The sequence below is a fragment of the Corapipo altera genome, unplaced genomic scaffold (assembly GCF_003945725.1).
Source record: "Corapipo altera isolate COAL_440 unplaced genomic scaffold, ASM394572v1 61016, whole genome shotgun sequence".
In the NCBI taxonomy this organism is placed as follows: Eukaryota; Metazoa; Chordata; class Aves; order Passeriformes; family Pipridae; genus Corapipo; species Corapipo altera.
The window spans coordinates 277832-300915 of record NW_020885063.1 but is presented as its reverse complement, the minus strand read 5'-3'; the positions used below and the strand labels follow the sequence as shown (position 1 = coordinate 300915).

General features: G+C 50.0%; 1 protein-coding gene across 1 annotated transcript in view; it reads left to right on the top strand.

Annotated features, from left to right (window-relative positions):
* ANTXR1 (ANTXR cell adhesion molecule 1) overlaps nt 1-23084 on the top strand; it is a 104065-nt gene that overhangs the window by 72424 nt on the left and 8557 nt on the right. Inside the window, exons 15-17 of the mRNA XM_027669024.1 lie at nt 747-842; nt 1329-1496; nt 8574-8654. Of these exons, the coding sequence (XP_027524825.1) occupies nt 747-842; nt 1329-1496; nt 8574-8654 (345 nt within the window). The remainder of the gene's footprint in view (nt 1-746; nt 843-1328; nt 1497-8573; nt 8655-23084) is intronic.

The window sequence follows — 23084 nt, the reverse complement described above, 5'->3', positions numbered from 1 at the left end:
TGAGGCCACATGGACTTCTATGGGCAGCCTCCCCAGCTGAGGCACAAGTTCACTATAGGAGCTAATTCCATTCTTGTGACTTTTCCATCCCATTACTCTTGGCCACCTCATCCCAATAAACCTCATCTCCATGCTGGGCATTCCTGCTGGGGTTGTTCCCAAAGGTACCCCTAGTCTGCCATCACTCAGGAGCAAATGGCCTTGCTGTCTTGGTCTTTCCCCCAACTCTGTCAGCTCTCAACTCCAAAATGATGATTTCTCTGGGCCCTGGAGGGTTCCTGCAGCACAGGGAGCCCCGAGCAGCAGCAGGTGGGCCTCCCCTCTCACAGGCAGAAATGATGGCAGAGGTGAGTCCCTGCACATCACCCAGCCCTGCAGCCACAACACCCCAGCTCCTGAGCTCTGCTGACTGTTAATTTGGTGGCTTTTTCAATGATTTTGCAACTTGGAAACAATTTACTTCCATGAATTTAAACATGATGAAAGACAGTCTCCTGAAAAAACAACACAAAAAGACAAAAATCTCGTTCTTGCTGGAGCTGGCCTGTACCTTTCAAGTGGTGGTGGTGTTTATATCATGAAACATTTTCTTTTCATGAGTGTACATCCTCTGGAAAATTAAGAGGGCGAGACTAGAACCTTGCCTGCCCTGGCTCCAGCAGGCTCAACACAGCCTGGGACTGTTTATTCCTTTCCATCCATGGTCATTCTTCCTCACAATGCCATCCCTTCCCTCTGTTTTGTAGGAAGAAGATGATGATGGCCTTCCAAAGAAGAAATGGCCAACAGTAGATGCCTCTTACTATGGTGGACGAGGAGTTGGAGGCATCAAACGAATGGAGGTAATTAAATCCCAGGGCATGAACCAGAACTGAGCTGTGATTCCCCCTGCAATTTACCCAGGAAGAAACTCAGGGGATAAGCACAAACTTCTTTAAGCTTTTTTGGTACCTCTGAGCCCAAGTTGGTTTTTGTATAGGAATATCTGAGAGCCAACCATAGATTCCTGAAGTATGGGATCATCTTTTTCCTGCACTAAAGAAAGATCCTCCTCCATCCCTGGGACACTGGGGCAGTGTTGCCATACACAGTACAGGGCGATGGGTTTAGTTTCTCTGAAAACCTTCCCCACTCTCACATTCCTGATCAATCACAATGAAGGAGGAGTTCACAGTTTGGGGTGTAGTCCAGAAACAAGCTGCAGAGTCTGTGCATTGCTGTTCCCCTGGCTCTGGACCCTGGGAAGTGCAGAGCAGGACCTGGCCATCCCAGCAGGGAGGTGACTGTGCAGCAGGTCCTGCTCTAACCTGTGCTGGCCCCCGTTCCAGGTGCGCTGGGGAGAAAAGGGCTCCACGGAGGAAGGGGCCAAGCTGGAGAAGGCCAAGAACGCGCGGGTGAAGATGCCGGAGCAGGAGTACGAGTTCCCCGAGCCCCGCAGCCTGGCCAGCAGCATGCGCAGACCCTCCTCCCCACGCAGGTGGTACTCGCCCATCAAGGTACGTCCAGCCCGGGGCTGTGCTGCTGGGGGCTTCCAGGAGATCCCTGCTGAGGGGGTCACACCCAGGGCCAGGATCACAAACCTGAGACCTCCAGGTGCTGCTGGAGGAGCTGTGCCCGAGAGAGTCACCTGATGTGCTGTGGAAAGGAGCCACGTGGGGCAGTGGGGATTTCCCACCTGGATGAGCAGGTTTTGGGATTGCTTTGCTTTCTTAGGCCAGAACAGGACCCTGGTCTCCTCCGGTGTTGTAGCAGCTTCTGGGAAGTGCTTTCAGACTCAACTGCACTCCCAGGGGTCCACACTGCACATTCCCTGAGATGTAGGGAATCGATAGCATCTTCTTCAGAGATGATTAAGGAACTGTCCTCTAATGAGGACAGACTGCAGGAGCTGGGCCTAGTTAGTCTGGAGAAGAGAAGAGAAGACTGAGAGGGGATCTCATTAGTGCATATAAATATCTCAAAAGGGTGTCAAGAGGATGGTGTCAGACTTTTCAGTGGTGCCCAGTGACAAGACGAGGAGCAATGGCCGTAAACTAAACAACAAGAAATTCCATCCCAACATGAGGAAGAACTTTCCTCCGAGCTTTCCTCAGAGGTGGCAGAGCCCTGGAACAGCTGCCCAGGGAGGAGTTTGGAGTCTCCTCTCTGGAGACATTCCAAACCCACCTGGATGTGTTCCTGTGTCACCTGCTCCAGGTGACCCTGCCTGGGCAGGGAAGGTGGACTGGATGATCTCCAGAGGTCTCTTCCAACCCCAATAATTCCATGATTCTGTAATCCTTTCCTTAGAAAGAGGGGGGAAAATAGGAAGCAAATTGCTGAATGTCCCCAGTGAGGGCTGTCCTCAGCAGACCAAGGGCTGCAGCCCAGCAGATGGGTGTGTGCCAGCAGACAGGGCTCACAGGGCAGCACACTTGCCTCAGGACAAGGACTGGGATGAATTAGAGCCTCGGAGGGGGAAGGTCCAATTCCCCCCAGTGCCAGGTCACATCAGTGCAAACCTGCCCAGCAGGGACCCCAGGAATGGGGGGACTCTTCTTCCCTGCCATCTGTCCCCAGGACAGGCAGCTGTTCCCCAGCTTGTCCTCCCTGACACAAATGGTTGGCAGTGAACAGAACAGAGCAACTGAGAGCTGAGCTGGAGCAGAGCTTTTCCCTGCACGTGGGAATGCTGCTTGGGGGGAACAAACCACACAAACAGGTATTAACTGCACCATCCAGGAGTGCTGTGGGGGCACCGCAACATCAAAGAGCTGATGTCTTGCATCCAGGGCTAATTCATCTGTCCTCAGGAAAGGAGAGCAGCTTAACAACTGTGTGACTGCTCTAATGAAAAGGGGAAAATAATCTCAGGTTTATCTCTTGGGAAATGCTGATGCCCTTCTCGTCTCTTCAGTCTGGGGTTTTTGGAGCAGCACTGTAGTTATCAGGCTCAGAAAAGACTGAAAACACCCAATTCATATCCAAGTGCAAACCTTGCACCACAAGAACTTGGGTTTGAAGAGCTGAAATGCTCATTTAGGGTCTTAGAAACCCTCTATGGGCCATTTACCTGCAAAGGGGGCATGTGTAACACACATAAGGAACATTGCAGTGCATAGAGCTCACCTTAAACTTGATTAGAAAACTTAAGGCAGTGAGATGTTCTACCCTGCAGTACACCTGGGGTTCCCTGCTTTGGATCCTGTTCCTGTTCAGCTCCAGGCAGTGCCCACAGGAATCTGGGCAAGTCACATGTTTTGGCTTTCCTTGGCCATTGATCTTGCAGCTGGTTCAGATCCAGTGGTGGGAATGGCCAGGATGCACAGGGGAGTCATCTGAGAGCAGAGCCTTGCAGTTGTGTTGTAATGACTTCACCGTGTGTCCATGAAGGTTGTTCATCCCACACTGGGACAGGTTGGAGTCAATCCTGTGGGCTCAGGGGGGAAGTGGAGCACACCCAGTCCCACAGAGCTGCTCCTTTGTTCCTCAGTGCACTGCTTTGTCCTTTTGCATCAGTGCATTTGTAAAACACACCAGCTCCATCTGGGAGATTGCCCCGTGTGCTCCTGGAAGTGACCTCACTCAGCAGACAGACACAGTGGGGCTGGTTTTTGCCACTGAGCTGACAAGCACTGATTTAACTCCAAGAGCCCTGAATTCTGCTCAGGAACATGTGGACACAACTTCCTGAGATAACCCACTGAGAGCTGGGGCCTTTCCCACACGAGGTGCTGCTGAGTTTCTCCCCTTTCCCAGTTCAAGCTGTTGAATTAGAGGAGACCTTCAGTGATTTTTCAGGGTTTATTCTGCGTGGTGGGAAATCAGTTCTGAAAAGAGGAGTCAGATTTGTTGCAGATTTGTGTCCCAGCTGGAAGTTCTCCAAAGTTCAAGAGAGTCTTGGAGGAAAGATTCAATGTATGTAGGGCTCAGGTTCAGTTCTGACTCTGGAACAGCTTTTGCTTCATAACAACAAGGATTCAGTTATAAGGGGGCCTGCAAGTATTAAGAGTATCTCATGGGTGATATATATTCTTAATTCCTTTAGAAATATCTCTCTTATCTACCATTCCAAGTGCATACAGGAAAAGGGCAGTTCCAATCCAAGGCCTGATATCCAAACACTCCCAAAACTTTGGGGTGTTCCACATCTGGACAGTATGTAGTATTAGTATTTAGCCTGGACAAGAATTTACCTAATAATTAATTGGCACCACTCCCCTGATTGAGCCACACCCAAAAGGCCAGTGTATGGAGACAGGATAACTGCATCCAGCACTTTCTCCACGTACAATCATGAGCACTCATCAAAACCAGGAAGAACCAGGAATTCCTATGGAGCAGGATCCTGCTGTAGTACAGGGAATTGGCAAAACTGGCCAAATTGCTCAGCGCTGTTGGCAGAAGCTCTTGTCCTGGGAGTACCTGGAGGTGAATTTGGCATTACTCAGGGAAGCTCTCACAGAGCCATGTCAGGGGAGGTGAGGAGAGAGAACCTGGGAGCTCCTCAGGGCTGGACCTCCCCAGGGCAGCACTGCTGGGGTGGATCCATCCTTCTCTGCTTCGTCCAGTCTGGGTTTAAAGTAACACAGAGGCTTCCATCACTTCTGGGGGGGAATATTCACAGACTCCCAGACCTCACCCACAGGAAATGGTTCCTGATACTCAGCCTGAATGTTCCTTCATCCCCCTGATCCAAGTGCACTTGGCTCCTCTGGTTAGGAGATGTTGAATTTCCACCCCCTCCACCAGGCTAGTGGAAAAACCTCTTTGGGAGTGAGATAAATATGCATGTAACAAGCTGCTTAAAAAATCCTTGGTAAAGGAGAAGGGCGATGAATTAAACCTCAGGACAGCAAAACAAGGTCTCTTGAGTCTGACACAGAGCCAGGAAATTCACATTTTAGGGTCAGTCATCTTGCTGGCCACAGGCTTCCTCTTCTCCATGCTACACAAGTACCAGCCTGTACTTGGAGTGTTCAGCCCTTTAGAGTTTATGTGATGGAGTTCTTCTTCCCTCTCTTTTTTAATCTTCCCAGAGTCATGTCTATAAACAGGTAGACAGCTGAGAGTGGATTAGATTCCCTTTTGAAATGCTCCAGAGATTTATTTGCTACCAAATGTGGCTACTGATACTTAAGGGACTGTGGTTATTGTTATTGCTATCCTGATTTGCTGCTGTGACTCCTTAGCATGGTGCCAGCTGGATTATCCCGCTTTTAAAATGTCATTTCAGCTGTTTGAAAAGTCAGTGCAGATAATCCAAGGAGAATGACAAATCTAAAAACTTCTTAAGCAACTCACCAAATCCCCAGTTCATCTGACAGGGAGGGACAGCACAAAACGTGGATGGAAGTGAATCAGAGAATCAGGGAATTGGTGAGGTTGGAAAAGACCTCTAAGGTCCTCAAGTCCAACCACAATGCAGCACCACCACCATGTTCACCTCTAACTCATGTCCTCAAGTTTTTTGAACACTTCCAGGGATGGTAACTCCCCCACTGCCCAGGGCAGCCTGTGCCAAGGCTAAACAACTCCTTCTGTGAGGAAATCTTTCCCAATGTCCAATCTAAAACTTCCCCTGGCACAACTTGAGGCCATTTCCTCCCATCCTGTCACTTGTTACCTGGAACAAGAGACTGACCCCCACCTCACTACAACCTAAGTTTGAAGCAACAAGTGTTGCTCTCAAAAAGAAACCCCAGTGAAACCTCCATGGGGTCACTCCAACCCTGACTGATCCACGTGTCCCTGGAACGTTCTCCAGCCTTTGTCCCTCCTGTCCCTGTTCACAAAGCTGATATGGCCTTTCTGGAAGAGGCCCAAGTGCAGCTTGGATTTGCAGACAGGTTACAAAACTTGCCTCTGACTGACACCACAAGGTCTCAGAGCACTGTGGGATCAGGTACCAGGGCCGAAATGGTGCTGAATTAGCCACGAATTCAGAAGAAAATGGGTTCATGTTAAAGCAAAGCCTGGAACTGTGCCCTCCTTCATTTGTCATCTGCTCTCACTGGTTCTTTTTTCTGGGCTTCAGATCTAAAAGGACTCAAGGCTTTATTTGCCTCCAGACCTTTCTTTTTTCTCCAAGTGACCTTGTGCTTCAGCTGCAGAGGATTTCCCAGACACAGGCCCAACCCATCCACTGGAGAGCACAGAAGGGTTTATATTTCCACATGGATGCATTGCCATTTCATTTCTTCAACCAACATCATCCTTTCCATATGCACACTCCCTCCCTTCCACCCAGATGTCTCAGGCAGACCCTGAGGCTCCAATCAGACTCCCAAAGATGGAGCTCTTGGCTTTTCCCAAGAAATCCTGGTACATTCTTGGAAATTAGGACTGCAGAGTAAAAAGGACTTTTTTTATTCCATGGAAAGTTGTCATTTTGCCTCTGGTTTCCTAAAGGAAAAGTGGAAGGAAAGGTACTTAATTCTGAAGTTGTCAGAGTGGACAGGAGATCAAGAGCTTCCACCAGCTCTGCTGTAGGAGGAAAGATGCATTGGGATAGAAGGGATGGCTTCCCTCAGGTCTGAGGGGTTCTGCTGTCCAAATGCTGTCCAAATGACAGAGAATTTTCTTGCTTCTTCCTTTGAGAATAACAGACTTTCCTGGCTCTCACCTTGGGAAGTCTTTTCCCAGTATCCTATGGAAACAAGTTCTATGCATTCTGTGTCTGTCTGTCTCCACCCATGTCTCCAACTCCCAAATAAGCTTTGAACCATTGGCTCCATGCACTGGTTGAGGAATAGAGGTCTCAGAGAGGATTATGGTTCCTAGAAAAGGGAAGGGAAAGATTCTCCCCATGAAGGGGAGAGCACACATGGAGTGCACTGAGTGTTTGGATACCAGGGAACCAAAGTCACTGAGGACTTTCCAAACACCCAGCTCTTGCTTTCCCAGGCCCTGCAGTTCACTGCCCAGACCCAGGCTCTCCAGAAAACAAGCTGCCTTGCTCTTAATGATGCCACTGACTCTTTCCCCACCACCTCTGGCATGTCCAGCTCACATTTCCATTTGTTAATCCTGTCCCGCAATAGTTACACGAGGCAGTTCTGCTCTCACAAAAGTGTTGTGGGCTTTGTTTCAAGGAAACAGGAGTGATCAGACAGGAGATTCTGGGTCCAGTCAGGGGTTGGTCTTCAGGTTTGATCTGCTCATCCACAGGAGATAGTTTTGTACCAAAGGACAACTTCGTCCATTCTCAGAATATCCTGTCTGTGGCTCTGCAGGTACAGTAAGTGCACTGAATGTTACTGGTGGGGGGTTTGCTCATGGTTTAATATCACAGCACATGGAGCATTTGGAACAATACTTGTGGAAACATTAATAAATGCTGTTTGTTCTTAACCCTCTCCAGAAATTTTTACAAATCTTTGGGTGTTGTGCACCTAACAGACAGAGGGCCAAATGGCAAAGTTAATGGCAGTAGAATTTGATCAAATAATCTTGAGCTTGTAACATGTCTGTAGCCTTCCACGGAGCCAGCCAAGGTGCTCCACTCCTGTAAACCCTCCTGCAGGTCTTCTAGGAGCTGAGTCCACTGTGCCAGTGACACCCTGGCCTGTTGGAGTGGGGATATAGCAGGAGTCCCTCAGCAGCAGACGTGCGTTTCAGAGCAGATGATTTGGGGGATATTTCTCCTGTGGCCTCGCCGAGCTCGTTTGCAGAGTAACCGCAGGCTTGGCGTGTGCTGTGGCTCTGAGCTCCTGTCAGGGCTGAACGCTCGGCCTGCAGGGCAGGAGGCAGCTCAGGAGGGGCAGGGACCACACAAATCAACCAGACTGTCTGTCAGCGAGACCTTTCAACACGCTGGGGGTTCAGCACAGCCCGTCTGGGCCGTGCATGTGCACATGTGTGGGGAGGGGCTGCGGGGTGTGAGACCACCCGGGAGGGAGCAGCTCCTCAGAACTGGGGTGCTGGGGCAGCCTCTGAGCTCCTGAGGCTGGAGGGCTTTGACAGATGGGTGTTGCTGACTGGAAAAGCTGCAGATCTGAGCTGGCACACGGGGTGGGCCGGGGGAGCCTGGTGGGAGCTGGAGATGTGACTGCCTTGCTGGCTGGCAGGAGGGACTGAGCGGCCACCACACAGCTCCAGGCTGGGCTCAGCTGCCCTGGCACTGGGGAGGGACGGGCTCTCACTCAGCTCTCCCCAGCAGGTTGTTTTGAGACATAAATCAAAATAATTTTTAACATGTCATGATGGTCACCCAGACCTAGAGACAAACTCTCAGCCAGGGGAGGAGGCACAGTTGGAAAGGCATCGTATGAATTCCCCTGGTCGCTCTCTGCATTGCTTTGGCATTTTGCTGGTGATGGTGTCAGGAGCTGAGTAGGTGTTAGTCTCTCTCTCAGCCCAGGTGGTATCTGAGTCACTTTGGAAAGGTTGGGTACATGGATACTGTTGTCTGGCAGACATCTGAAAGCTCCTCTGCACTTGCAGCAAGTGTCTGTGAGAGAAAACATTGCTCTTCAGCATCTTCTATGGGCACTGGAAACGACTGAGTAAACCCTGTGTGGGTCCCAGCTGTGTTGTCCCTGCCCTGCACTTCGCACAGAGCATAACAAACACCCTGTTTCTCTTGGTTCCAGGGGAAGCTGGACGCTCTCTGGGTCTTGCTGCGGAAAGGATACGACCGTGTGTCTGTGATGCGCCCTCAGCCAGGAGACAAGGTACTGTGCTCAGAACATCTCCTCACAGCAGGGAGAAGGGACATTCCTCTGAGGGCAGACACTGAGCCCAGCTCAGAAACAACCAGTCAGGTCTGTCAGCATTGTGTGTGGCTGCAGCTCGTGTGGTTTGGCCGATTGGGTGCCAGGATGAGCTGTCCCAGGGCAGGGGCAGGAATACCCACCCAAGAGCCCAGCACAGTCCTGCCCCTGGGGCACAGAGCTGCTCTCAGTCAGCCACAGAAGGAATTCTAATGAATAGGAAGGGATATTCTGACATATTTTGATAGGACTCAAGGAAACAGCGTGAAGCTGTCAGGGCAGGGTCGGGTTGGATCTCAGGACAAGGTTCTTCCCCCAGAGGCTGTTTGGGCACTGCCCAGGCTCCCCAGGGCAGTGGGCACAGCACCAAGGCTGCCAGAGCTCCAGGAGGGTTTGGACAATGCTCTCAGTGACAGGGTGGGATTGCTGGGGTGTCTGTGCAGAGCCAGGAGTTGGATCAATGATCCTTGTGGGTCCCTTCCAACTCAGGATATTCTATGGTTCTGTGATTTTCCTTCGTTAAATTCATCTCATGGTGGAAAATGTCAGTTATATGAATGTCTTATGCAGTCGGTTCCACACCTCTGACACAAATCAACAACAGAGCTTGGAGTAGCTTCAGGAATAGATTTGTCTCAAAGTGTAACTGCAACATTGAGAAGACTTCAGGAAATTCAACTGCACAGGAAACAGTTTTTTGGTGGAGAATCACAGGTCTGTAACATTTGGCTCCCTGTGAGGAGTTTTGTTGAATACAGGCCCAGTGACCCATTGTGAATTAGAAGATTTAATATTTTATTCCTTCCAGTGGATGATTTGCTGAAATGCCTTCACTGATCCTGATTTCTGGGAGAAAAGCTGGTAACATACAGATTGCTGGTGCCTGGCAACTGTCCCTCAGAAATGAGGGTCTGAAGAAAGCCTGTCCTGTGAATAATTTTTTTGAGTTAACAAGCTAAAATTATTTGTATGGCAGGTGTCACTTTCATTTCTGCTGGGGAGAATCCACTGGAACAGTTCCCAGCAATTCCTCTTGATGCAGCTGCCAGGAGGTTCCGTCTCTTTTCGGTAACATGTCCCTTGGACATGTCCCTTGGACATGTCCCTGTGTCCTGTCACAACAAGCACCAGCAGGATCAGCCCATACAGGTGTTACATGATCCACCCTCAGAGTAAATTAAGCCCTTTATGAGTGAGTTGTGCTCTAAGGGATCTCTGACCTGGTACAATGTGATTTAGTGTGAAAGAGGAACTGGCTGAAAATGCACCCAGGCTTGGAGCTGCTGAAATACCTGTTTCTCTCCAGCTCACTCCTGTGTTTGGGCAGTTCCCTGTGTAGATGTGAAGCACTTCCAGACTCTCCTGTAAGGGTAGACTGCTCTTAGAACATTTGTTTTCCTTCCATGAGCCTGAGTGTTTGGCTGCTTTGAACAGCCACGTGTTACAGATCACTTGCAGATTGAAGGGAGCACTTTGTGTTTGTCCCTCTGCAGCAGTGACATAACTCCAGGTGATGTCACCCCCCCCAGCACCGGCAAAACCAGGATGAGACCTCACTGTGAGACTCTGCAGTGACTTGCATTAGTTTACACAGCTGAAATGGCAGAATTAGGTCGGGTTTTCCACTTTCTTATTCAGCAAAAATGTGGGGGTTTTGTTTCCCTATTTCAGATTCAGACTAAGGAGAAGCATCCAGCTTTCAAGCACTGGGTTCAGCTGTGCCATTTCTGACTCATCTCCCATCTTTCTATAGACATTCCCATCATTTGAATGCTGTTTTAGTCTGTCCTGCCTCACTTTCTTCTTTGTAGCTGTAGAAAGTGATTTTACTGGGCATCGGGAAGGTTGGCTTTGTAATATTTAGAGGCTTCAGCGCCAGGGACCAGGAATGGATGAGGCAATATTGCTGTAAACTGAACTGCCAGAAACTCAACTGTGCTTTGGGAGCCAAATTAGTCAAAAAGAAAAGCAAAAGGCTGCAAAAATAGTTGCAAAATCTGCACCTCATGGAATAAGGACACTCTCAGCCCTACTGGATCCCTGCCAAACCCCTTCTGTTCTCCTCTGTGCTACTGTTCTTCTAAGAGAAATTTAAATGCGTGTCCAATCTTAGGATACAAAGGCTGCAGGATTCAGGCTGCTTCAAGGCTCATGGCTTCTCCCAGGTCAGCAAACATCAAATATTATCTCATAAAACACATCAGTGCTCTGGTGTGACTGGAAATCCAGGGGGAAGGTCAGTGCTGAATTGATGGGAATGGCAGCATGGAAACATCTGCCAGTGCTGACTGCAGCTGCCAGTGCCCTCAGAGCAGAGTCCTGGGGCAGGGAGAGCAGCCTGCCTTCCTAGCAAGGAAAAAATACCAAGGAAAGGAGCAATTCCGCAGCAAATCCTTTTTGAAATGAAACCTGTGTCTGTAGGGCAGTGCTGCAAAAGAAAAGGAGCAAATGTTGCACTGCAATGATGGGAAATTTCTCTCCATGCAGACAGCTGTGTGGCCAGAATTCCCTGCCCGGGAAGTCAGGGCTGGGCTGGATGGGCTTGGATCCAATCCCTGCCGTCAGTTGGGAGACTTTCACCAGAATCCCAGTGAGAGGGTCTCTGGATTGCATATAAACACAACCCTTCCTCTGCAGTAGGTGTCTGATAATATAAGTTTAGTATCATCTCCACCATTCCCTTCATCCAACCCAGGACATAGTTCTTGGAATCTCTCTGGCTTGGAACAGCACTCACAGCCACAGCTTTGCTCTCCAAAGTCAGGACCCCTTTTGTGATGGTTCTAGCCTAGGCACTGGGTTCCTTGGCAGGAACATTTATTTATAGGCCTGGCCAGGTCCCAGGGATGCAGCCAGTGGTGGGTGTGTGATGGTGACAGGTACTGGGGAGGTGTGTTCTGACACAGGCTCATAGAGCTGGCACGTCACCTCCCCAGCCTGACCTGCACTGGGGCCAACAGGATGGATCCAACAGGTTCAGTTGCTCCTGGTGCAGGAGGTGCTGAGGGACAGCATGTGGAGGACAGTCACACCCAGGCAGCCCTGCACATGCACACACAGACTCCTGGATGCTCTCCCATCCCTCTGCTCCTGGTGCAGGGTTTGCCAGGGGTAGAGCTGTCAAAGTCATTTGGGGAGTGGTGAGCCCAGATATAAATTCCTGTGTCCTGTCCATGTGATTCTATACAGCTGTGTTGGATCAGGGGCACAACAAGGACAGACTTGGTCCTCACCAGGCTACCAAACCTTCAGCAGTGTCTGTGGGCTCTCAGAGGTGCCCATTGGCAGGTTTGGGTTTGATCCTGTTCTGCTGGGAAGCACAGCTAAAGGAATGCTCTCCCCAGCCTGGCAGCAAAGGGGCCATGGAAGTTGCTTCTGACCAGTCCAAGTCAGTGGTGTGTTTGAAAGTGGAGGCACAGATGGTTTGAACTCCAGCCCAGGTGCCCAGTGCAGACCCAGCCCTGCTGCTCTCAGAGGACAGAACCCTTGGAGGTCTAGGACAGGGCAATTCCAGTTTTCCAGCTTTTTCTGCCTGCTCTCCTCTCTCAGGGTGCTGCAGAGCCCAGGTCACCCATCACTGCCATCCCAGCTCCTCTCAGCAATGCTGGGCTCTGGTTTGTCTCCCAGGGCAGTTCCAAACCAGCCCCATTTCAGTCCGACCGTGCGGCCGCTCCAGGGAATTCCCAACACAAACTGAACAAACTCCTCAGACTCAGCTGAAACCACAGCCCACACTGCCAGCTCTGCACAAGCTGCCAGCCATGGACATGCCCTGGGAATGAGAGAGCCAGGGATTAGCAAAGCATCCCCCAGGAACCAGCAGCCTCAAATGGAGCCACCGATCAAACACCCACAGCATGGAGCATTCTCAGTCTGGATGAACATCCAAACCCTTGCAGGCAAACTTTATGGCTAGTGAAGAGGAGCTGGAAATTTGCAGACAGGAGCCTTTGACCATATGATATTCCTAAAAACTACAAGGAGGAGCTGTTTTGATAGCAGTTTGTACCTCCTTCCTTCTCTTCTCTTTCCTGAACAAAGGGAAGCAGATTTCAGACTTAGTGTTGTTGAATGGGCTCCTTAATTCACCCACTGATCAAGATAAAAAAGTGAAGCCAGATGAAAAATAACTGAAAGGCATCTGTTTGCTTTGGAGCCTGGAAAGGGGCTGGACTGAATCCCAGGGTTACATCATTTTCATATATAAGCAATCCCTCGCTATAATCGGTGACTGCATCCCCTGCCAGCACACGAGCTGAGCTGCTCAGAAGATTCTTTGCATAGAATGAAACACGGATTCCACTTCAAACCCCACACTGAGTAATTGTTGCTGTTTATCTGCTGCAGCCCACACAGCTTCCAGGGATCTGTGATTTGTCAGGAAAGATGTCCCCTGCCCTGAGATTCACATCAGTCTGTAACCAGACAGTGCTGCAGGGGCAGGCACTGAACATTTGCAGTTTATATCCATTGCAGGGGATAATGTGGGGACTGGAGGTTCCAGTCCTCCTCCTCCTCCCTGTGACCTCAGACAGTCCCTTGTCTTTGTCCCTTGGCTGCTCAGGCCCTGAACCTGTGACTGAAGGTGGAGACCCTGTGGGGCCGTTTCCTCCTTTTACAGGCACAGCAATGGGATCACTGAGCAGGGAGGGCTGGGGCAGGGCTGGATGGTGCTGGAGACAGAGCTGAGACCTCTCCAAGAGGTGCCAGAAGGGAAGGCATCCCTGTCCAGAGCATGGCACCAGCCTGAGCCACAGCTCCTGGGAAGCTCCAGCAGCTGGAGAGCCCATGGTCACACTGCAGCCCCTGCAGGGGCAGACGGGGAGCAAACATTGGTCTGCTCTGCAGAGGCTTTTAACAAGGCACCTCTTATCCCAGAGCAAAAGGAAAAGAGAGGGATGCTCAGGACCCATTTTGAAGTGCACCCAGAAAGGCTGAGATGCACAAAAAGGTGGTGAAATTCTGAGTTTTTGGAGACAGACCTGGGGACAGATGGTCTGTGGTTACCAACAGACACAGATGGTTCCAATAAGGCAAGGAAGGGAGAGTCACATGGGATTCCTGTGGGCTTCTCACATTTTCGAGAGACTAGGTTTGCATTCTTGTCAGGATTAATGAGGTTATTTTTATATTGGAAACATCATCAAATGTATGATGTAAAAATATATACATTTTTTAGAGAACTTTATCATTTTTACAGTGGAGCACAGAAATGCTTATTTGTGCAAATTGCTCACAGGACCCAGACAATTCTTGTCTCTTTGAAGTGTCAGTTGCATTTCCTTGTTAAACATTGTTCTGTCAGGAATTTATGGGATTATTAAAATGTGTTTCAAGCTCAGACTTGGCCAGGAACTCTTCAATCAGGGGGCAAATTATATTTTAATTTGTTATTACGTTAATTGCATTTTCATTTTGTGTTTGTATAGATAAATATAGATACAGAAAGGCATAAATATGGAGAAAAAGTATAACAAGCCCATGTGTAATGATGTGTAAAGATGTATCCTACCTAAATTAATGAAGGTGCAGAGAGAGGGGCTTTTTCCAGAACTAGGATGGTTGTAATCACGTAAAACTGATACTGTGATGAATCTCAGTGACAGGGCTCTGGTACAGATTGGGGTGAGTTGTGATGAGAGGGTGAGGCCACAAAATACATGAAAATGTGTCCATTAAAGTAATCACAGTTATTCTTTTACTGGGAAAGGAAGAACGTGTGTGTGCATGTGCTGACATACAAATTGGTCTTCATGTAAACAGAACAGTCAGAGTATGAAATAAGACACATTTACAGCCAAATTGTGTGAACCTTCACTGCAGAAATGCACTGTGGAGATGGATAGCTCTGGTAATTGCATCCTGCTATTGTAATTCCAGATCTGAGATGTCCAAAAGAGCTGGAGGTTTGTGTGATCTGAGCTTTGGGTGCTAAACTGGGAATCAAGGCCTGGAGTTGCTCCAGTCTCTGCCACAGACACACAGGGTGACCTTGACCCAGCCACTGAATCACCTTCCATTCCTCAGAGGCTTTTCCTGTCCTCTGGATGCAGCTGATCCCATGGATTTTCTTTCCCCAGGCATTTGGGAAAGTGAGGGCTGGGTCTCAGCAGTACATGTGAGGGATTAGCAGCAGCCAGGGGTGTGCAGGGTTTGCACCTTGTGGTTCACGTGATGGTAACGGGGCAGAGGTTCAGGGTCTGCAGGTCCAGGTCTGTACATTTTAGACCTGAATCACTTGGCCAGGTCTGTCCTCATGGCACCTTTGTCACCAGTGCCAGGAGCTGACCTGTTCCAGCAGATTGGTGGGACAGCCCTTTGAGCATCCCCAGCTCAGTGGGTGACCATTATTGTGTCTGAAGTATGCAGAGGACAGAAAAAACAGCCTGAATCATCACCACGTGACAGTAAAATTTCCTTCTTCTCTGTCCCTTCTTATTTCTTTTAATAACCTTCAATCTGCTGCATAATTGGGTATTTCACAGAGGAGATCAGCACTGGCTGCTGCACCATCTGAGGAATGGGAATGATTCTTTATTTCTGGCAAATTCAAGCTCCTGGAAAACCAAGTGTCCTTTCCCTGCCTTTCCCTGTGTGGTGCAGAATCCTGGGTACTTGCACAGACTGAGCTGAGAAATAACTCGTCGTCTCTCACTTCCCACACAGTGCTGGAATTAAATCTAGGCTGGAAAGCCTGGGACAGTGCTGCCACATCCCCTGGGACCTCACTTGTTCATCATAGTGGTGTGATCACGTGCTCCAGGCATCAGCTTAAACCAAACCCACCGTACCAGGGGCTGTCCAGGTGTAAAATCACACCAGAACCTCGGCCTCATCCAAGGAAAGGGGCAGGAGTAAGTCCAGGGAATTACAGAGAGAAACACTGGGACAATGTGCTGGTACTAATTCTTGTGAACACTAAACAGGGGATCTACAAGACCAGCTGGAATATTCTGTTAATGTAGTTCAAATCCTCTTTAACCACAAGGAACAGCTTTTCTTGCTAGTTCATTCTCCCTCAGCACAGTTTCCATGCGGCTTCCAAAGAAGAAATTCCTCCCTGTGAGAGTGGGGAGGGGCTGGGATGGAATTCCCAGAGAAGCTGTGGCTGCCCCATCCCTGGAAGGGTCCAAGGACAGGTTGGAGCAACCTGTTGGTCTAGTGGAAAGTGTCCCTGCCCATGGCCGGGAGTGGCACTGGATGGGCTTTAAAGTTCCTTCCAAGCCAACCCATTGCATGGCTCCCTGGATCAGCAGTGTAGAGTTCCAGCCCAAACTGAATTATGTGTGTTTATGTGAGCCAGAGCCCCGAGCAGGCACTGCCTCTGCAGATTGGGCTGCGGGAGTGGGAGTGCCAAAGCCTTGCAGGGTCAGAGCAGTGCTCTTCTGGACCAGGGGGACAGGGGATGAGACCTTCAGGGATGTCTAACTGGGCAAAACTTGCAGGATATATTTTTGTTTGCCAGAGGTCTTGGTACAAGAAGTCTTGGTGCAAGCACATAGATGGTGGTGGGGGTTTGTCCATCTAACTCAGTGCCACCTCCCCTCTTGATACACAGGCGGGTGTTTGTGTTTCCAGGCTGGTTCCTCTTCCCCTCCCACCCTCCTCAGCCCCAGGCACTTTGCTCCTCTGAGAATCTGTATAAAACAGGGTTTGTCCAGATTTTAGTGCAGCATTGAAACCCTCACAAGGAGTTTTACAAGCTGAGCTTTACAGCAAAGGATGATTTGAACTGAGGCAAAAATGAGCCGGTGTAATGTTGACTTGAGGTTTCCAGAGCAGTGAGGGCTGGGCAGGCTCTGCTCAGGGGATGGTCCTGTGGGGGGCTCATGGAAAGGGCAGCCTTTGGTGTAATGAGCTGAGAAAGAAGAGGGGTTCCTCGTTTGTTTTAAAGAGCAAAACAAGCCAATGGAACACCCTCGTTCAGACTTTCCTCTGCGTGGAGTGAGTAGTTCTGCAGCTGTGGGTAAATGAAATAACTGTTGGAGTAAAACCCTTCCTGGAGGTAATTCTGTGCTGTGGGGGTGGAATTGCACGACCCAGGAGACCAGATGCAGAAAAGTGTCCAGGTATGTGAATTCTCACAGGAAACACTGCAGTAGGTGTTTAGGTTCTCTCAGAATTCAGAGAGTTGCAGAGAGAATCACCTTGTGACAGATGTCCAGGAAACCCATCCCTCCCGTGCCTGTTTCTTGCTGAGTGAATGCTGATGCTGCATTGGTGTTGTGTTCCCCTCCTGCAGCTTCCAGCAGCGGGCTGGACTTGCTCTCCTTATCCTTATGGGAAAGCCAGGTCATTGTTTCCTGTGGGATTGCAATGAATTCCTGAAAATAATAAGCAGCCCCAGCTGAAAAACTTGGACTGTATCTGGGTCCATCTGCTCTGAGAAGTTGTGAGGGGAACCCTGGGTCTTACATCAGCAACCAGGGGCCCTCAGGGACTTGCCAGGCACACAAACCCACCCACAAACCAAGGCACCAGAGCAGATGCTTGACCTGTAATCCAAGGCATGACTTAAACTAGAGTTTAGTTCAATCCTTGGCTTTCTCCAGTCAGCCCCCCATCCTGGGTGTGAAAATAAGAAGTAGCTGCAGGACCCTGGGCAAATATCCTGCACCAAGTGTGAAAAGAGCAGTGTCAGACTGTTGGGATGAAAGCTGTGCAGACAAAGGCAGGTGGGTCCAGGATGGGACAGTAGCTCCTACTGACAGTGTCAGTGTGTCACTGGCTGAAGCACCATGTTGGTGGTGTGGGAGCTGCATCTCCCTGGTCAGCCATCCCTGGTATTCCACATCTGTAAATCCTGCGACCTGAAGAGCCTCCTGATCCCCTTTGGGTCATACACAGACACATTCCAAACTTGTACATGGCATTCTGGAAGAGCCATGAAGAGACACAGCAGTGCAGGGCAGCAGCCCCCTGTGTGGCAGCACAGCTCCAGCTGTCCCTGTGCTGCTCCCTGGAGCTCTGCTGTGCTCCCAGGGCTCCAGCTCTCCCTCCCTGCCAGCTCTGCTGTCCCGGTGTCCCTCGGAACCTGCAGGTCCCTGCTGTGGATGCCTGAGGCCAGGGATGTTCAGAGCCCAGGCTGTCCCACAGGGCAGTGAGGAGTGGCAGTGAGGAGCCCCCCCCTCCTGTGTGTCCCCACCAGCAGAAGGCACCTACCCCTAGGACATCAGGGCCACATCCCACCAGGGACTCCCAGGCCATGGGGAGCTCAGAGCCCACGGATTTCAGTGTCACACCAAGGATTGGTCACCATGAGGGACCTGCAGCAAACTCAGCCCTTTGCAGGCTCAGCAGCAGCTGTGAAGCCTGTTAAGTCCTGCTGGCACACAGGAATTCTGTTTTAACTCATGACTGGATTGTTAGAGCTGTGTGAAGAAGGCCAGAAGGAATGTAGCAAGCAGGTAGCCTGGGCCTGGGCCTGGAGCACACAATCCAACGAAAACATCCCCAAAACTGTAACTGTTTGTTCATAATTGGATACTGAGGAGCAAACTCTGCCACACAAACCTCCAGTGAGTTCACTGAAAGGCATGAAATGTGTTTTATTAGAGAGTAGCCCCAGTGAGGGGTGATGTGGGGATGGCCAGGTATTACTGATTAACAAGGAACATCACAGAGCACACGAGCAAAATCTGTCACCCTGGAAACTCCCCTGGGTCCTCCCTTATTTTGAATTAGGAGCCTATTTTAGAGGTGAGGAAATTCAGAAATAAAGTAATTGTCTGATTTCAGAGTCGTGAATAGAAAACTCCTCCTGAAGCAAAAAACAGAAACCAGGAGATAGAGTTTCAAATCCCCTGCTTTAGACACCAGACGTGGTCCCTTTTCAGACTGAGAACAAAACCAGCCGTGCAGACCCCCAGGTCACCCCACACCCCTGTGCTTTGCCTTGTTACTGCTTGCCTGATGATTCTTCCCCCTGCAGACTCAAGGCCACACAGGCACTGCCCAGGAGCTGCTGTTTAACCCATCCTGACATCCCAGCTCACGGGGTTCTGTGGAGCCTGAGAACAAAACCGTAGCCTTTCCACAAACGCTGTTGTGGTGTGGTTTTCCATTAACAGCCATGGAAAAGTTAACCTAAACATTAGCTCTTTTTCCTGGAACTAAAAGCTCCAAAGCCAAAAGCCTGGAGATCTGCTCATCAGGCTGTTCTGGGCTGGGAGAGCAAAGCCAAGCTGTGCCTTGAGCTTGACAACCTCTTCCTGAGACAGGGAGAACCCAGCTCCTAAAGGGAGCATCCCAGTCATACCTTGATCCAGGGCAACACTTATCCCAGACAGAATCACAAAGTTGTGCCTTTAGGACTGATGTCAGAATCCAAGGCAAATCCAGCAAACAGGGATTGCAGGGATGGGAATTATTTCTCACTAAGGACTGGTAGGACAAGCTTCAGTGGACAGTAATTCCCATTTCATTAGCCCTGCACAGAGTCATTGTCCTGAGCCAGGTAATGTGAAAACAGCCATCAAGTTGTGTTCATCTCACATTCACACCGTGGAAGATCCTGGCCTGAGTCATGCCCTGTCTTCCTTGCCCAAAGATAAATTGCAGCCGGAAGGATCCTCCTCAGATCACTGATTTCTGGAGGCTGCAAGGCTCTCTCTGCCTCTCCAGAGGGATGTTTACCACTGCCCTTGATGAGTCGTTCCAGTTATTGCTGCCAAAAGAATGTGTTTCCTTTTTCACTTGAGTTTTTCTCTCTTTTCCTCATACTCAGTAGGTTTTGTTATTCAACCCCCACAAGAAAGGTCAGAGCCTGGTGTGAGGTGTGTCTTTGATGTGTCACCCAGCCTTTCTCCAAGACCAGCTCCTCCTTTCCAGAAAGGCAACGGGAAGAACGACCAGATCTTCCTGGAAATGACACCCATCCCACAGCACAGATGAGCCAAAAGCAGCTCCTGCAGAAGCAATCAGGGCTGTGGCTGATGTGCACATGCCCCCTCATCTCCGGGAGCCACACTCCTCAGCTCTGGCACGGGCCAGACATGGAGACTGTTGAGCTCATTCCCACGCTTCAATTTGGCTGTATCATCTTGTTTCACTTTTTTTGGAGGAGTTTGCTCTGATTGTTTCCTTCCCACAAGGCTCCCCAGCTGGTGCAGTCCTGCACAGTGTGGTCAGAGGTCTCAAGCCCCAACTGGCAGAGTAGGGGGTGTTTTCAGGGTTGTGGCAGGTCTGGAGAGCTGGGCACAGATGGGAAGGGATGAGTAAATCAGGAGTAGGGTTTCAACGGGAGGTTGAATTGGCAGAACCACTGAGGGGCCCCAGGTGCACAGTGGATGTGCACAGGTATGTGCATAGGGAGCTTTAGTCACCAGCCAGTGTGACTGAACTGGTGCTCTAAATAAGCTCTTCATTATTTCCAGTTCTTTACTGTGTTTGCCTTCCTGTATTCAACGAGTGCAGCTTTCGGGTTGCTTGAACAGAACAGAGTCGTATAAACACAAATATAAACCATTGCTTTAGCATCTGGATAGACCAAACCATAGCAAGGCATCAAGGAAAGTGGGTTTTCTGCTGCTTTTTTCCTGCTGAATGCAGGCAGGATGCTTGTCTGCAGCGTGGGAAACTGCCTCTGGTACCACTGGAGTTCAGTGACCATGTATAAGGTTACTTGTCACTACTCTTTGTAAGTTTATCTTTCCCATTTGGGGTAAATCCCCAAACCTCCTCACTGGCTTCAGCAGAAAACACCATTTTGTACCTCTCTGTTCCTGGGAGTTAGAAAGTCAAATCTAGCATGGCTACACCCAACAGAAAACTCTGCTTTTCTGGTACTGGGACCCAAGAGAAAACTCCGGATCCTGCTCCAGATGTTCCCACACTGCAGTGCTTTTCACAGAGTCTTTTGGGATAAACCAGAACACCCACTGTTCTCAGTGCTGCCTCTGCAATGAGAGACCAGGTTATTAGAACCCCTCTGGGGTGATGACCTTATCAGTGGAAGTCTTCCTCTTAGTTTGGGAGAAAATAGCTCAAGTCTCCAATTTATTATTTATGGAGTGACCAAGGTGGCAGGAATACCTTGGGAAGCCAGGTTTTATGAGCAAGGCTGAGCTCTAGGCTCTGGCTTTAGTAATGAGATGCAGATGGGCCTGGTTTAGTTGCAGTGATGGTTTATTGTACATTTTATCATGAAATGAGACAGTTTGAATGGCTGGTTGGTGACTCAGAGACCCAAAGGTGGCCGGGGAATGAGCCCCTTGCTGGGGGAGGCAGCGATTCCTGGCAGAGCCAGGCACACTCCACACAGGCTGAGCTCACCAAGGGGCTGCCTAACAAAACCCAGGAGCGAGTTAACAGTTTCCTAAAACTGTCTCCAGACCTCCTTGTGTGATTTAAGAGGCAGCAGGCTGCCAGCTCAGCTTTATTTCCAGCTCACAGAATCTTACCATGTCATAGAAGCTGCCTGGGAATCTGGGGTTACCTTGACAGGGATTTGGAGCAGCAAAACCACCTGGAGACCCCTGAGCTGCCCCACCAGTGCTGATCCCAGTGACAGAATGCTGGGGGAAGCAGATATGGATTATCCTCAGGGTTATTCTCACCCTGCTCTTTCCCCAGTGTCACCTTTGTCCAGGCACCAAGGGATGCATTTGGGGTGGGAGGTTTGCAAAGTGCCCTGTGCAAGGACCACTTTCCCAAGAGAGGATTCACTCCATGTTGGCTCTGGGCAGTTTTTTCCCTGGAACCACAGGAGAGGAACATGAGCTGCCTGTGCTGGTTGGCTCTGCAGACAGACAGACAGACAGACAGACAGTCCCTGCCTCCCCTCCCCGTGGGCTCAGAGCTGCTCTCAGACCCTCTGGGACTCCCCACTCTGTTCCTCCTCCTCTCCCCACTCCTCACCTCACACATCTGGGGGAGTTTCATGCCTGGACTGAGTTCAAACCATCCCTGGGATCCTTGGGAGGCGGATTTGCCTCCGAAAACTGAGTGTTGGTTTCTCCCATCATGGATGTGCTTTGCCCTTGTAGTAGCTGCAGTCTGGCAAATCATGTCTTTGCAGGCACTAGTGTAACTCTCACATTTATTTAATATATTTAATGATTGCCTGTTACTTGTTTGGCCAGTATCTCCTCAAGTTTTTGTGAATGCTTGAGTCAGTATCAGATATCAAATCATAGGCTGATTATTAAATTTCCTTTTCCTCTCTCTCTCTTTTCCTTCTCTTTATTTCTATATTTCTTTTAATTCTCTCTCCTCCTTTTCATAACAACAGGGTAACCCAGGATATTGTTTATGGAAAGTCTGAATTACTATTGACCCATACAAAATAACATTAAGGATCATATCTTTTCCAGGGCCTCTCCTTAAACCAGGCAAAAGAAGCCAGTCCCAGTGTTTTATGATCTTAAAATGTTGATATTTTTCCAGGTATTAATTCCAGCTTGATAGGAAACCAAAAAAACAGAAACATTTTTCATCTTTGCTTCAGAAATATGTGTTCCATCTTTGTCTGTTAAAGAGAGAGCTCCTGAGTCCCATGGAGGGCATGTCCCTACTCTGGGACCCACTTCCCTTTCCTAAATTCCCTCTTTGCTGTGCCATGTGTGAGCCTGTTCCTGAACAGCTGGAACCACGGAGAGCAGGGCTGGAATGGGACAAAGGAAAAAGCCTCGTCCTGGTTGGAGTCCTGCTGGATGGGGTCCAGAGGGCTGGCTGGTCATGGAGCAAAGGAATCCTGCAGCATGCCAGGAGGAGAGTCCATCCTTCCCGAGGGTGGATTCAGCACACTGAACCCCAGGCAGTGTCTGTGCAGGTCCCAGTGTGGTGCTGTCAGTGACAGTCCAGCTCCCTGACAGCTGCAGACTCGGTCAAAAGCAGAAAGAGAGGCAGGAGGGTGTGGGAAGTGGCTTGGACGAGGTCGTGGAGTTCCCAGGAAATGCCACAGCTTGGCTGAGGCACCTGCTGCTCTGAGCACCTCTGCCCTCAGATCCTGCCAGGCACAAAGGCTCCAGCTGCTCTCCTGAACAGCATCCACCACCCTGAGCTGCAGCTCCTGCAGGGTCCTGTCCCCAGAGCCCCACTGCCCACCCTGCTCTGCCAGCCCTGGCAGTGCTTCTCAGCCAGATGGGAAGGACAAAGGGAAAGGCTGGGATCAAGTGTGCAACCCTGGGGCACTCCCAGGGCAGGGGCCGTGGGCAGAGGAGACACCAGAGGCAGGGAAGACACAGGAGACAGAGGAGACACAGCCCCCATGGTCCAGTGTCCACTCACAGCCAGTGTCCACACACAGCCCCATGGTCCAGTGTCCATGGTCACACACAGCAGAGTGTCCATGGTCACACACAGCTCAGTGTCCATGGTCACACACAGCAGAGTGTCCATGGTCTCACACAGCTCAGTGTCCATGGTCACACACAGCTCAGTGTCCATGGT